We start from the raw sequence: 14887 nt of genomic DNA on the forward strand, positions 1-14887 counted from the left end.
TACACAAACACACCCACTTTTTTTCCTGTTCACTTGGTTCTCTCTTCTGTGCCTGGGGACCTATTTAAGGTACCTGTTAAACATGCTTCCTTTTTTTCTCTCTCCTTCCCAGATGCCCCATGAGTCCACAGTGGAGCACGCCCATGTAGACACAGAGACCGAGTCTCCTCTGGCCACACGCAACCGCCACTGTGTGGACTGCAAGGACATCGACTGCAAAAGAAACCAGCTCACACGCTCTATTAGCGAAATCAAACCGCCCCATCTGTTCGCTCAGCCGCCACAGGAAATCACACACTGCCACGATGAGGATGACGATGAAGAGGAGGAGGAAGAAGAGGAGGAAGAGTAGATGTTTTGGCCTATTCTAGGGTAAAGATACATAGGACGATGATGAGAGAGTGATGATGATGATGATATCGAGTGAGGTAGAAAAGGAGGAGTGGATGTATGAAGTAGACTAATTGCCAAATCAAGCTCAACAAGCTGATGTTCATAGTAGAGTTCAGTTCACCCTCCAGTAAAGATGACTCAAAAGAATGGACGAAAGTTTGTTCAAAAATACGTTGGATGTTATCTGGAATCGTTTATCAGTCACTATATAAGCACATGTGATAAACATCCAATGGAAACACTGTGGAAGGACACTCATGAGTTTACATGAGACAGTCATGTATGTATCATACATGTAGCATGTTGGCTAAATCTTGCATTAACTTTCATACAAAGACTCAGACTCCGTTAGGATGAGTGTTTAAGTCAGTTATTGGATCCTTACAGGTACACAACTTAGTTTATAGGTATGTTATAGTCAGATTTGTACTATTATTTTATAGTTTTTATCAGTTTAGACAACTTTTGAGTTGCCAGTCCATCCAGTCAGATTAACTTGGTTACTACCTCCTGCAAAGGCTGTATACAATAATTGTCCCTTTGAAAAAAAAAGTGTACGTGTGTGTACGTTGGCAGAGTGTCTGTGTTGAAGTTCTGCATGTGTTGGGAATCTAAATGAAGCACAGAAAAACCGAAGCATGGTTCATTGTGACGTGCATGAGGAAATGCGGCCAACACAAGAATCCAGTTACTTGGCAACAGCATGTAGCCACTTTTTTTTTTTTTTTTGTAGAGGTTCGCTGTTAACCTCTTGTTTTTCATATTTTTTTCATGCAAACATTTTGGCTAGAGCTAGCGCTACAGAGTAGCGAACAGATGCCTGTCTTATTAGGGTTCACATAGGCGCAAAATGTTTCCGAACACACACAGACGCGTCATTTCAGCACCTGTTTTAAACCGTTACAATGTCACATTAAACAGTGACATACTGTATTTTTATACTCCTACATGAGCTAAACAGAACAGTTTAGTTTTGTCTTAGTTTTGTCTCATATGTTGCTTGACAGATGCAAAGTAGACTATTCAAACATCATATGTAGACAGTCATAAGTGACCTTGATATGCAAAAATAAAACGTATAAAACTGTTTTATGGCCTGAGGAGCTTGTCGAGATGTATCGGTCATTGAGAAAATAGTAAAATGAAGTTAACAGCTGGGCATTCTGAAACTGAGAAAGAGAGTGCTGTTGCTCTGGTGACTGTTTCTATGGAAATTAATGTAGTCCTGGCTAATGTGTGAACTCTGTTGATGGTTTACTCCCATGTGGACCAAAACGGTGTCAAGAAATTGGGTTTGATTTAGCTTGAAGGGTCTCAATAGACACTTTTAGGTGTCCCCACAGGAAGTATGTGGAGTTTTTCAGAAATAAATGTCATTCTTGAGTGTTACGGTGGGTCACGGTTTAGGGAGGAAGTGGTTTTAGCGCTGGGAAGTGTCCCAAGTGCACAAAACAGGTATTAGGATGGTTAGTGTGACTTTTATATGCATTATTCAAAGATAATAGTAGGTAGGATCTGATTGAATGAAGCTACCCAATCCATAGCGTAACATGTTACTCGATAACTGTAACTGTATGTTCTTTTCTTTTTATTTCAGAGAATATAGTTTTTCATGGGTCTGACTGTCAGTTTTTAAAAGGGAAGACCAAGTAGGTCTTATAGTATAATGGTTTGTGGTTAGGCACAAAAAAATAGTTTTCTAGGTTTTCAAGCGTCTGATTCAAGGAACCAGTTAAAGAAGTTTAGAGATATTTTTAAATGTACAATGCATATTTTATCTGTGTCCATTTCAGTTTGTAGTTTAAAAACAACTGGACATCCTAAAATGGGGCAGCTCTTGTTCTTGGTCCCAGTCTTTAGAGACTGCAGTATAGAAAAAAAGTGTTTGTCCTGCAAGATCCAGCATGTCTCTTTCCTCTGTTTTCATTAGCTTTTTATACAAACTCAGCATTGTATATAATATGGCTGGCTCCCTGGACATGGATTAAAACTAGTCCTGGGCTAATTTGCACTGGTGTTGGCTGTTGTCCTTTTTAGTTGTCTATGCAAGGGACACTGGCTTAGATTATATTTAAGAATAATATAATAGAAAAGGCATCGAGTTTAAACAGTATTCATCCAATTATCCCAGTAGTCATTATCTCCTAACGGGTGAAGATCTCATCCGTTTAGTCCTAGATAGCATTGCATACATCTGTTTCGACCAGTGTTTTCATATTATATTTTGGCATAGTTTACAGTTGCGTGTTGAACATGCCATTAACTTATATACTGTATACAATAACTAATATACTGAGTTTTTCCTCCTTTCTATTTTTTACCTTTTTCCTAATTTCTGAAATCTTTTTTTAGTTCATGATGTTTTTTTTTTTTTTTGTGATTTTTATTAGCTTTCAGATTAGCAAAGGTGCAAAACGGTTGTATCTGCAAAAAGAGATCAAGAGCAAAATAGCCATGGCATTTATTAATCCCATTTCTTTTTTTTCTTTTTGTCGTCGTTTGTTTGTTTAGGGCATGTGATTTCATGTCTCCAATTTTTTATTTTGCTTCCTGAATTATGATAGTTTCTGATTTATAGAGTTCTAAACCTATACAAATGGGAAATTGCATTGCAATGTAAAATAAATATAATTTTCCTTAATAAATTCACCATTGGTCTCCTGTCGTGTTTACTTCTGAGAGCGTATGACTATTTTTCACAACAGGATTTCTCCACTCTAACAAGGACAATAAGTCAGTCACTTGGATTCTATTTCTGATTTCTATAATTTGTCCAAAATACCGCTACATGTCGATGTACTGCATATTGCACATTAAACATGGTATAAAACATCAATCACAAGCAAAATGGTTGAAAAACATGAGCCTGACAAGTCATGTGTCTATCCATACTGAAAGCAAAAATGATATGATGCAACAATCACAGTCAATCTGAATATATTTGATGTTTAATATGCAAAAAAAAGTTCAGAAAGAACACAGTACCATAGTGAAACTGATGAGCGTTTAATAGCACTTTATCTAGAACCATTTTACTCCCTAGGGTTTATATTTTAGTAACAAAGTAGCTACAATTCATTAACAAAGCAAATTAGAAAAAAAAAAAAAAAAGTAAAAAGCCAGAACCTGTATTTAACCCCACAAGAGCATCTTTCTAGGAAAAAATAATCAAAGTAGGCTTTAATTTACTAAATAAAACCCGACAATCTCTGATCTCACCTCTAATGTAAAATCTTTGGTATAAAGAACAACAATTTTAAGGTACCTTATCAAGGTTGAGCTTTGCTAAATTGTTAGACCGTAGTGCCAAGCAGTGGCTGTCTGTGGTACTGACCCATGTATAAATAATAGAATACAACAAGCAATGCATTCCTGTTATTTATCTGTTAAGGTTCAAGTAACCATTGGAACACATGAAAACATCTAGGGCGAAGTCTTAAAAGCTGCCTGAATCAGATTTACCACAAAGTCTGACATTGTAGAAACAGGGTCATGCAGCTGCCACCTATACGAACATATAGGAATAGTTATTGGAATGAGTTATATGCTGTTTGTTGATAAGCTGTTTTGGGTCTCTGAGAGTATGGGAGGGGGAGAAAGCAAAGGAAAATGTGACCACTAACATTTCGGCAAAACCTTACTGCCACTATTGGTCATTTGGAGTATGGCAAAGGGTCACTTCAGTGACAGTTCAAAGAGAAAATGTAAGTGGTTATCATTAACAAAACAGTAAAAACATTTTTAAATACAACTGTATGCATAGCAGGAGTTTCCAGCGTTCATATAAATAACCATTGAAGTCAACATTACAGACATAAAGGTAATACAAGAAGACTGAGTGGAGGAGCGACCTCTCTTACAGACGTGTGATGGGTATTACAATTGAACGTAGTAGTTGTTTTAATGACGTGGTAAAGACTCATTTTGTTACGGGCTGGATTCAGTTAGGAATCGCATGAATGCATATGGATTCTCCCTTGCATAAAGTCCTGACAGGTCTTTGCGTTTAGTTAAAATAAGAAAGCGTTCGGCTTTAAATGTAAAGTTATTGCGTCTTTGACAGACTTAAATTTTTAAAGCAGACAAATAGGACCTGTTCATCCTTGGAAGTGAATCCAAAATATCAAATATACAAATATGATACAATGAATGCATACAAATAATCTATAATTTACAATACAGTAATCATGATAAATCATATTTTAAATAAAATGTGTTTCATTGCACTTGTTAAAAAAATTAATATGATTTTTAAAAGGCAACATAATGATTCATTAAAAAAAAAAAAAAGTGTAAAAGGTACTGTGGGATACAGTAGATATAACCATTTCTGAAATATACATGTAAAAGACCCTTACCAGTACATATACAATGATGTTTCTGAAACTACGTATAGCGTGTGCATGATATCAGTGACACTCATAGAGGCACACATGCACAAAGTACAGACAGGTGTTTGCATGTGCCGACAATTATATCCTCAGACATGCACGTATATACAAATGCATACAAAATAAATAAATATGTGAGTAGAATGCTCTTGGTTCACGGTTTCCTTCAAAGCAGTATTTGGAGCAGTCTTTGATTTACCCTATTACAGCATCTGCCTGGAGTATTTCTTCTGTGTTTGTGAACATCACAGGGCAGTTTGAGTGTAGCTAGAGGGGCTCGTACGAGCACAAGACTGTCCATCCTCCAAACTCTTTGGCTGGGGGGACATAAACACTGTGGTTTATCTGGAATCGTAACGGGACCGAAGCGTGTCACTGGACTATCCCATTTTGCCTTGGGTCAACCCAAGCTCTGGCCCCAGTAGTACTGCACTACCAGATTAGAGTTGTTTGGGGTGGTGAGGCAGCTCTAGGGTTCTGCTATCGGCTTCGCTCCACCACCCCGCTGAGGGCTAGATGGCCCCCTCACTGTGTCCTGTGTGGTTCGACTTGATGTGGGCGACGCAGTTCTGTGTCTGGTTGAACAGAGCGGTGGTTTCATCGGTCACTCCGTCGTGGAGCTCTGTCAAAGTCATTTCGATTTTGGTGTACTCGCTCTCTGAGGACTGTGGCGTCTTGTCAATACGTGATGCCATGACGGCGTTTTGATACTGTTGGCGTGTTACCTGTCAAAACACACGGGAAAGGGGGTTACAAAATAACCTTTTGTAACATCTTACACTGTGTCCTCCTAACCAGATGGCGCAAACACGGGATAAAAGGTATTTTTCCATGGTAATCAGAGCTTTTGTTCTCGCCAGCCACGACAACAAGCGTTTCTATTTTAGAAGCAGTTTCTATTTCTGCGACGTTGCAGCTGGAACAACATACAAACAATGACAATGATAATCTCAGTTACTGATTATGTGCTTTATTTAATGTTAAAAGGGTCTATTGTGGGTCTATATTTTGAATATAATTTTACATGACCATACTGAAGCAACAATAGATAGTTTACTTCAGATCTTGCAAATAAATGAAAGGATACATAAACATCTATTCAGACAAAGATGATGCTCTTCTGATTGGCTGTGATTTGTGATTCCTTTTTTCTCAGAGCTGTGGCACGTCTGGTAATAGCCCCTCACACATCAATCCCGGTAAATTACCGTAAAAATGGCAGAACGACTTTACCGGTAAATTCAAAAATGTGCTGTTCACTCAAGCAACAGCGTTCTGGCTTTTTACCGGTAACAGACCATTCACACATCAGTTCCAAAATACCAGTAAACTCTGTGATGATGTAATTAACCGGAAGTCTATGCCTTGTACCTGAAGTAAGCTAGTTATTTTATCATATGTGACAGTATCGCTAACTGTTGTTGACAAATCTCTTCATCCGCCCAGACGAGGAGAAGAGCTTTAGTTTCGGTATCACTCCAATTTGAAGACATTTGTAAACTGTCCTGGGTAAACGTGTCATCTGCGTCATAATTTTATGAATGGCCCAGAGCCGTTGCTCTGAACAGCTTCTGATTGGCCCAAATCACTTTATGCGTCAGCGCGTTCTGACCTCGTACGTGCAAAATACCGGTAATCTTCATTCCGCATTCACACAGCGTATATACAGGTAATTTACTGGTAATGTTACATCTTCGTTTACTGGTAAATTGCCGGAACCAATTTACCGGTATTTTTTAAAATGTCTTGTTCACACATGATCTGTCCCTGGTAATTTACCAGTAAATACTGTATATGTGAAAGGGGCTGTTTGAATATTATTGTATTGCTTCTGGTTATGACACATTGTTGGTGCTCTTTTTTTTTTTTAAATAAACTAAATCCTGCCTCTGTTTAACCATATTACCATGACTGGGCTGGCCATGTTTCCAATCCAACAAACATTTTCTGGTTCATGCGCCCGAGTTGTCGGTTCCAGAGCTCCTGTTGCATTTCCTGTTTCTCTCATGACAGCTTCAGTTCCAGAATGAGTCTTTTCCTCTTTCTTTAGTGACAACACACTCTTAACCCTATAAAGCCTCCTGTATCATATTTGATAAACACATTTCTAAGGCCTCTAAATTATCAACATGATCAAAATGGTCTGATTTTATAAAGTAAATGTAAGAATAAATGTTATATTGTGAGCTATATTCAAAGATGACTAAAGCAACTTAGGTTTACTTGATTAAAAAAGAAAATAATAATACATTTTATAATAAGAGTATCAAATATTCATCAGGCTTTTGAGTTGTTTTTTTTTTTTTTTTTTGTACATCTCTCACTCATCAGTGTATTGCATTGCATTATATATTTTGCCCCACATAATAAAAACTACTTTGATCATAAAATTGTCTTACATATCAATCATCTTACTAAGGCATATTATTGGGAGATACTGAGCGACTACTGATATGTATATGCATTTTATGTAAAAAGTCTGTTATACTGTTAAGATCTTATTGATTCACATTACAATCTATCAGAATCTTTTTTTTTAAACATGCACCAAATTGCATATTTTCACTAGGTTTTGTGAATCTAAATAAAATGTAGATGTTTTTCCACCTCAAATACGAGCTCCACATTCTCCTATATCATACTATGAGCCATAAAAACCTGATCAAATAATATTTTTTATTTTGAAAGGTTCAATAAACTGATTGTATTATTTCATATATCTGATTCCACAAAGAACATGGAACCTTTCCATTGCATTTGGGCTTTGGGGAGCCAAAAATGGTTCTTCTAAGGAATCACTGTGAAAACCTCTTTTATTGAGCTCATTCCATAGCCACATCAGAGCCCATGTCAATGACCACCAAAGTCAGCTCATGTATCCATCTGCCACAGACACTAAACCAGGGCTCACATATGTCACAGACCCCTACTCAGCGCCAAATTCCACATCTGTCCCAGAGCCAACACCTAAATCCACATCTGCCATTAAGTCAGCCAAAGATTGTAATTGAACAACAGTCTATGTTAGCCAATGAGCCATAGCCACACAGTCTACCTCTGAACTACAGCCATTAGGCCACAGTCTGAACCCCAAGAGCCACAATGGCACCAAAAATGTGCAGTGGATGTCTTCTGAAGAATTAAATAGATTCTAAATATTTTGGGCATGTTGGTTATGTAATGACAAAAAAAAAAAAAAAAAACATGTTCATAAACTGCAAGTGAGTTGGCGTGTTTGTGCAATTCTGTTTACCTTAATGTACTGTACGTCTGACACAGCTCTGACAGAATAGTCTGGCACATAGATCTGCAGGAAGGCATTGAGCTGGTTGTTACTGCTGCCCAGTGACGGTGTGATGGATTCAATCCGCTCGCTACGATTTAACGAGTCAGAATGGTTCAGTCCAAATGGCCGAGGAGGGGATTTGTTTTCTGCAGAGGAAAAAGGAAAGCATTGTGACTTCAATAATCAGGACAAACATAAACACATAAAATCAAGAGCAGATAGGGAGGGGGGACACAATGTAAAACTTATCAGCCTTGCTCATTAATATTAATTATCTGACCTTATGTAGCAACAATGGCTCAACCAATGACATGAGTTAGGGGCGGGACTATCTGTTTGTCAGAGTAATGACAGAATTGGGGAGTGTTTCCAAACCTGTCTGAAAACTGCTTTTTTTAATCTGAATGACACACTTTACAAATCAATTAACATTTAAGTACACTAGCACTTTTTTAATAATTGATATGAATAAATAAAAAAAATAATAAATGAAATTTTTTACTCAGCAAGCAGGCATTAAACTGATCAAAAGTGACTGTAAAGACTTTTTTTTGAGCACCAAATGTGACACTGAAAACTGGAGTAACGGGAGGAATGCATCATATGGGGAAAAAAACATTTAAAAATATTTCACAATATTAATACTTTTACTGTATATTTGATATAATAAATACAGCATTGGTGAGTAAAAGAGACTTCTTTCAAAAACCTTCAAAAATTCTACAAGACTCCAAACTTTCAACCGGTAGTGTATGTTTGTAGATGTTTATGGCTTTTTAGTACACTGAACCATTTAGTGAACAGACCTTCAAATCCAGCTTTATAGAGACAATAATTAGCACATGGTATATTATGAATTTATAATAGCTTGTAACAGCTTTTTAGAACTCAATAATTGCTAGTTATGAATGGGGGTGTTTCATGTATGTAAAAGGGTTGCCGCTGGCAAGAGTATGATAAAAAGCCTAAGAGCTTTCAAAGTGAAGACTGGCTTGTTTTTTTAATTAAACACAGCTTATGTTTTCCACTTCATAAAGAGGGGGAATTTACAAGTGCACACACACAAACATAATGACTTTACTCACACACAAAATACTTGCTAACAGACACTCAAATGAGCACACTTCCACACTCCAGCACATATATTTATTCTTTCTTTCTTTGTTTCTCCTACACATAAACACACATACAAATACACACACACAGGTTTCCACAGTGGGGTGTGTTAATGCCACAATTTGGTTGGAATGTATGTAATCCGTGTTTGGATGTGTGAGTGGAGTGGGGGAGCCACCGCGTCTTTAGTTCAAGGCTCCAATGCTGGCCTGAAGGGGCCCAACTCTGAACCCTACATGCTGGTAGTCAGCATGAGGTTTGTGAGAACCGGGAACAGTGTGTGTGTGGGTGACTATGTACAGAGGTGTGTGTGTGTGCGCGTATGGCCCCGCTGTCGCCCTTTACTCCAGGAGGCCTGCGAAGTTGAAATGTGTGGGAGGAATTCTGGGGGTTTACTGTAACATACGGTATGATTTACGGTAAGTAACAGACAGACTAATGTCTGACCTTGTCATTGTTTGATTAGTCATTTTGGTTTAACTATACCTGGAGATCCAGCAACAGACTCAGCCCTAATGACCACAAAGGTACGAGAAACTGCAGGGAAGAATAAAGAATAGGAGGAAAAGAAAAGCATCAAAAGAATGTGGGAACCAAAAAGGTGACTGAAAGGTAGAACTGAAGAGCTCTAGGAGTAAAGAAATCACTAAATACCACTCGTTTTAATCCACATTAGAAAATATTCTCCAAAATAGGCCCATTTTCTCACCACCAGAGGTCACTTATGTTCTGTGATAGTCCCCTAACTAGTGGCACATGTGACACTTGCTTAAAATTTGGCATACTATTCAACCCCTATCAATTTCTGATGGATCTATGTTAAAAATGATTTGAAAATACCCTAAAGTTGTTTTAAAAAGAGTCAGTGGATACTTCCCCCCAAATACTTTATATATGTATGTGCAGTTGGATCAATGAAATTTGTAAACTAAGAAGTAGAAGAATATAACACTGGAAGAACTAGAATTAAAATCTAAGTTGCTTGATAAGCTACAGTATATATATTAAAGACCCACTGAAGTGCCTTGGAACTCGCAGCTTTGTGTGATGCGTTGACATCATTTCCACTGAAACAGGAAGCTAAGGCAGGACATATTGAATGGCTCCTCCCCCTTTTCAAATAGCCAATAGCATTTAGTTTACCTCACAGACTGCAAGTAGTTCCATGGAAGCGAATCCAAGTGCTGATGATACGTTGGATTCAATAGTAGAGGATTCATTCATTTTATTCTTAAGCAACGTACAGTTGGAAAGCGGAATAAAACTCGAGCGTTTGAGCAACCGAACACACATATCCAACCCACATTGCTCCGTGACGTGTCAACAGTCGTTTTGGCCAGGTGGTATTTATAGCATAGGGGCGGGAGTCGCGGGACGCTTTAGATTCTACAGAGCATTTGATTGGACAGAAGATGTGATGAGAAGCTGAAGTTCGCGGTCATAAAAATCTGTGATCCATTTTAGCGGAAATGAGAGACTAAGTTTTGAATGATTATATCTCCTAAATGCGAATTTTGTCATTGTTTTGGAACACACAAGCTTATTCATAACCTTAAAGCTAACATATTCATACTAAAAGCTAAAAAATGCATTTTGATTTCAGGGGGCATTTAAACTATAATACTTGGCAGTATAATGATTTATTATGATTATGAATAAAAATAATACAAATTTCTACTCATCCATCCATTTTCCAAACCGCTCGTCTTATGCATGATTGCTATAATAACAATAATAATAAATGTTATTATTTATTGAACATTAGAGTCTTTTATCATTTGTATTTATATACTAATGAATACTGAACATTGATAGCTGCACAAATAGTCTACTGTGGAATACACAATATCTCAGTTGTTTAACAGATTTCTTCTGAGTGCAAAACAAATGATAGTCTCAAATTCTCTTGCCATTCTAAATGCCATGTGACCTCTGGAACAAAGCTTCTGTGACATGGTGGTATTTTCTTGTAGTGTATACAATCATACAATAATGCCTGACTGGGATTAGTGCATCATAGTACCAAATCATAGTACATTGAAACCAGTATGTCAAATGCGCTTCCTGTGGATCTTCAAAGTATGTATTCGTGCATATACTTTTTGGGCTAATGCTGCCCACAACTGCTTGCACTGTTGCAGGGTATGTGGGTGTATCCTGTGGTATTGACTGAATTTTGTATTGCAGTATTATTTTTTATTTTTTTTTAAACCAGCATAAAACATCTAACGTAAAGTGTGTAATTTTTCTAAAATATTTAGGCCTACATTTAAGATTTATGTATTTAAATTGCATTGGTTTACAGTTTTAACATTAACAAACTAATATACCTAATGTGTCATACTTGAGTTAAACGGGCTAGAAACAAGCAAGACTTCTGCACTCCAAAAAAATCATGGAATAGTTTTTAATAAGTTTAAGTTTATTGTCCTTTTGGAAATTCTATTAGATTTTATTTGAATAATCATATTTTCAAAAAAGCATTTATTCAAATGGCTTAGAGTAAACACAAATATTTTCATTGTGAAAACAATTACATGTATTCAGTTAAAAAGTATAAATATGTCTAGCTATGGAACAAGTAAGATTCAATTAGTTAAATGTATGATTTAAAAAAAGGTCTTATTGATGATACATATATAAACCTGGTAATTGTGTATTTAAAAGACATTCAGTTTATTAGTACTATTACAGAAATCCTACCTGTTTCTTATGTTTTATGTATGACAGACAAATATGCATCATCATATTAAGTTTATTAGTTTATGTTAAAACTGTAATCCAAATCTAAGAAAAGTTTATATGAAATTCAAACCAATGAACCTTAAATACCAGTAAGTACAGCGCACATAGCATATAGGTTACTTTTCGTACTTTGTAGAAATACCATATGCAAATGAATGTATTATTTGTATTTACCTGGAGAAGCGGTGAGAGCCATGATCCCATACGAGGAGAAAGCTCCAGCTTCAAACTTCATTCCTTCCTTCCCTGCCTCCACTTCCACCTTCCCCTTAGAGAACAGATCACATTGAAGGCCAGACTTTCAATACAGCTAAGATTTTTTTTTTTTTTTAAATAACTTTAAGTGGATAGTTTTACAACTAATGGAGTTTTGTGCAAAATAAGGCTTTCAGTATTTCCTTTAGAAGCATGTCTGTCTTTAACTATACTCACTGAACTAAACATTCATCTTTTACGTAGGAACCCTAGTTCTTTCATACTGGGCGTGTTAAATACTTGCGAAAATCCCAGCTTGTTCTAGGCTAATAACCTCAATCCTTTCTCTCTATGCCCTCCACGGCCCTGGACCAAACAACCAAGCTGACCTGCAGAATGAGGATGAAATAGTCCACGGGCTTGTTGCGGTGGAAAAGGTAATGCTCGATGGCCTTCTTATTCTTCTCATTATATTTGACCTCCTGGATGACGTTGGGGTGCTTGAGAAGACGCAGAAGGATCTTTTCAGACATCTGGCTGGGACTGAATAACTCAACTTCTGTAAGGCAAAAGAAGACATGACATCATCTTCCTGTTCCTGTGGGTTTTTCACAATTGAAATTGTTATCTCAGAGCCATTCTAAACCATGGTTAAAGGTAATATTGCATTTTCAGGTTTCAAAACGTCACACGGTATATTAGTAAACCCTGGGTAAATGATGCTCTAACATCGTTTTTTTTGGACGAACACAGCTTGTAGCGGGCAAATACTCTGTTTTAATAACTGCTTATCCATCGGTGGCACTGTTCTGACTGTTTAAAGTCTTCTGAAACAAACAAAAGCAAAAACAAATGTTCATTTCTGTTAACACTGTCAGCTTTCAACATTTTATTGTTCTCTCAAAAGCTGAAACTTAGTGTGAAAGTTTCTGTGACTACAAAGTTTATGAATAAGCAATGTTGTATTATGATGGTTGTCTGTTGCTAAATAACTCACTGTAACATTGTTCTGTTTACAGTATATGTGTCACCTGGCAGCTGATCGCTCCTTGACCAGGGAACGCTAATAGCTTTGTATTTGTTAATCAATGATTAGCGTAAGCCACAAAGGGGAAAGTTTTGACCAAATCCTGGAATTAGGTTTAAAGGGGAATACCACTCAGAATGGTTTGTCTCTATTATACACAAACACCCTTGGGACCATTTAACAGCAGCTTGATGGATAGTAACGCAAAGGGTAATGACTTATAGGGGACTGTGCCAAATGCCTGAAGATTTCTAGAAGAATGCAAGAATCAGCAATGCAGGCTGCATTTATTTGATCAAATATTACAGTAAAACAACTTTAAATAATTGTTTTCTATTTAAGCATATTTTAAAAAGTAGTTTATTCCTGTGATGCAAAGCTGAATATTCAGCAGCCATTAATATAGCCTTCAGTGTCACATGATCCTTCAGAAATCATAATGATATGCAATCATTGTGCAGCTCAAGAAACATTGATTTTTATTTATTATCAATGTTGAAAACAGTCATGCTGCTTAATATTTTTTGTGGAAACTGTGATATATTTTTTCAGGATTCATTGATGAATACAAAGCTTAAAAGAACAGCATTTATTTGAATGTTGAAATTATATTATAAATGTCTTTCGTGTAATTATTTTTTTTAATAAATTGTATGTATTCTTACTGAACAAAGGTAACATTTTCTTTAAAAAAAAAAAAAGAAGAAAAAGTTACTGACCTCAAACTTTTAATTAGTATTGTAAATGGCTACTAAAAAAACAGCTTACAGAAAACAGGCAGACAGGCAGTTTCAGGCAGACACTGGTTTGTTGCAATAGAAGAGGTAATGTCTTAAGATAAAACATTTATTTACACTAATATTAACAAATGTATTCCATACATTAGAAATATAAAGTGCTTTCTAGGAGACACATACACCATGAAACAAAATGTGGTAGCTGTGTGAGAGATGATCTCTGCTGTGAAAAACAACAACAACATGTTGTAATTACTTCTTTCAGCTGTTTGCTGGCTTTTTCCATGGCTTGGAGATAGAGATCATTATTTTATACACTAATAAAGCAGGCCACCACTCTCTAAATATAGCCCAAACCTTAGTATACAAACAACATCAAACATTGTGACTTCCACCAAAAACCGCCGTCATTTACCTATTAAAAAAAAAAGTTGCTTTAGATGTTGGTTATACGGTAAAAGTGACAGTAAAGATTTTTTACAATGTTACAAAATATATCTATTTCAAATAAATGCTATTCTTTTCACCTTTCTATTCATAAAAGAATCCTGAAAAAAATGTTTCATGGTTTCCACATAAATATTAAGCAAACCAACCGTATTCAACATTAATAATAATAAGAAATGTTTCTTAACACCAAATCAGCATATTAGAATGATTTCTGAAGGATCATGTGACACTGAAGACTGGAGATAGCAAATGCTTAAAAATCTATTTTGCCATCAGAGGAATAAATAACATTTTACAATATGTTAAAATTTAAAAACAGTTATTTTAATGTTGTCTTTTTGAAAAGCACTGTATGTTATTTATCTAATATGAGATTTCATGTTTAATCAAATTGCTTCCCACAGTCTGGGTTTAAAACAAACATCTGTCAATGCAGTACAGCAACAAAAACGTTAACAATCACAAAAATCCTACTCTGGCTTATACACCAAATCGTTTCCCTTTCTTGGAGAAACACACTATGAAACAAAAAAGTAACAAACAAAAA

General features: G+C 36.3%; 2 protein-coding genes across 3 annotated transcripts in view; one reads left to right on the plus strand and one right to left on the minus strand.

The window, feature by feature from the left end:
• The window catches only part of nt5c2b (5'-nucleotidase, cytosolic IIb), a 42080-nt gene extending 39016 nt beyond the window's left edge, over window positions 1-3064 (plus strand). Inside the window, exon 18 of one of the 2 annotated variants that reach the window (XM_079864126.1) lies at window positions 113-3064. In XM_079864126.1, the coding sequence (XP_079720252.1) occupies window positions 113-352 (240 nt within the window). In that variant the 3' untranslated portion in view covers window positions 353-3064. The remainder of the gene's footprint in view (window positions 1-112) is intronic. The other variant, XM_079864127.1, reaches the window with a different exon arrangement.
• Window positions 3065-3326: 262 nt separating this feature from the next.
• The window catches only part of cnnm2b (cyclin and CBS domain divalent metal cation transport mediator 2b), a 45588-nt gene continuing 34027 nt past the window's right edge, over window positions 3327-14887 (minus strand). Inside the window, exons 4-7 of the mRNA XM_079864119.1 lie at window positions 12516-12685; window positions 12106-12199; window positions 8038-8216; window positions 3327-5509 (exon numbers count right to left, since the gene is read on the minus strand). Coding sequence (XP_079720245.1) covers window positions 5297-5509; window positions 8038-8216; window positions 12106-12199; window positions 12516-12685 — 656 coding nt within the window. The 3' untranslated portion in view covers window positions 3327-5296. The remainder of the gene's footprint in view (window positions 5510-8037; window positions 8217-12105; window positions 12200-12515; window positions 12686-14887) is intronic.

Source organism: Squalius cephalus (assembly GCF_949319135.1).
Source record: "Squalius cephalus genome assembly, chromosome: 2".
Classification (NCBI taxonomy): Eukaryota; Metazoa; Chordata; class Actinopteri; order Cypriniformes; family Leuciscidae; genus Squalius; species Squalius cephalus.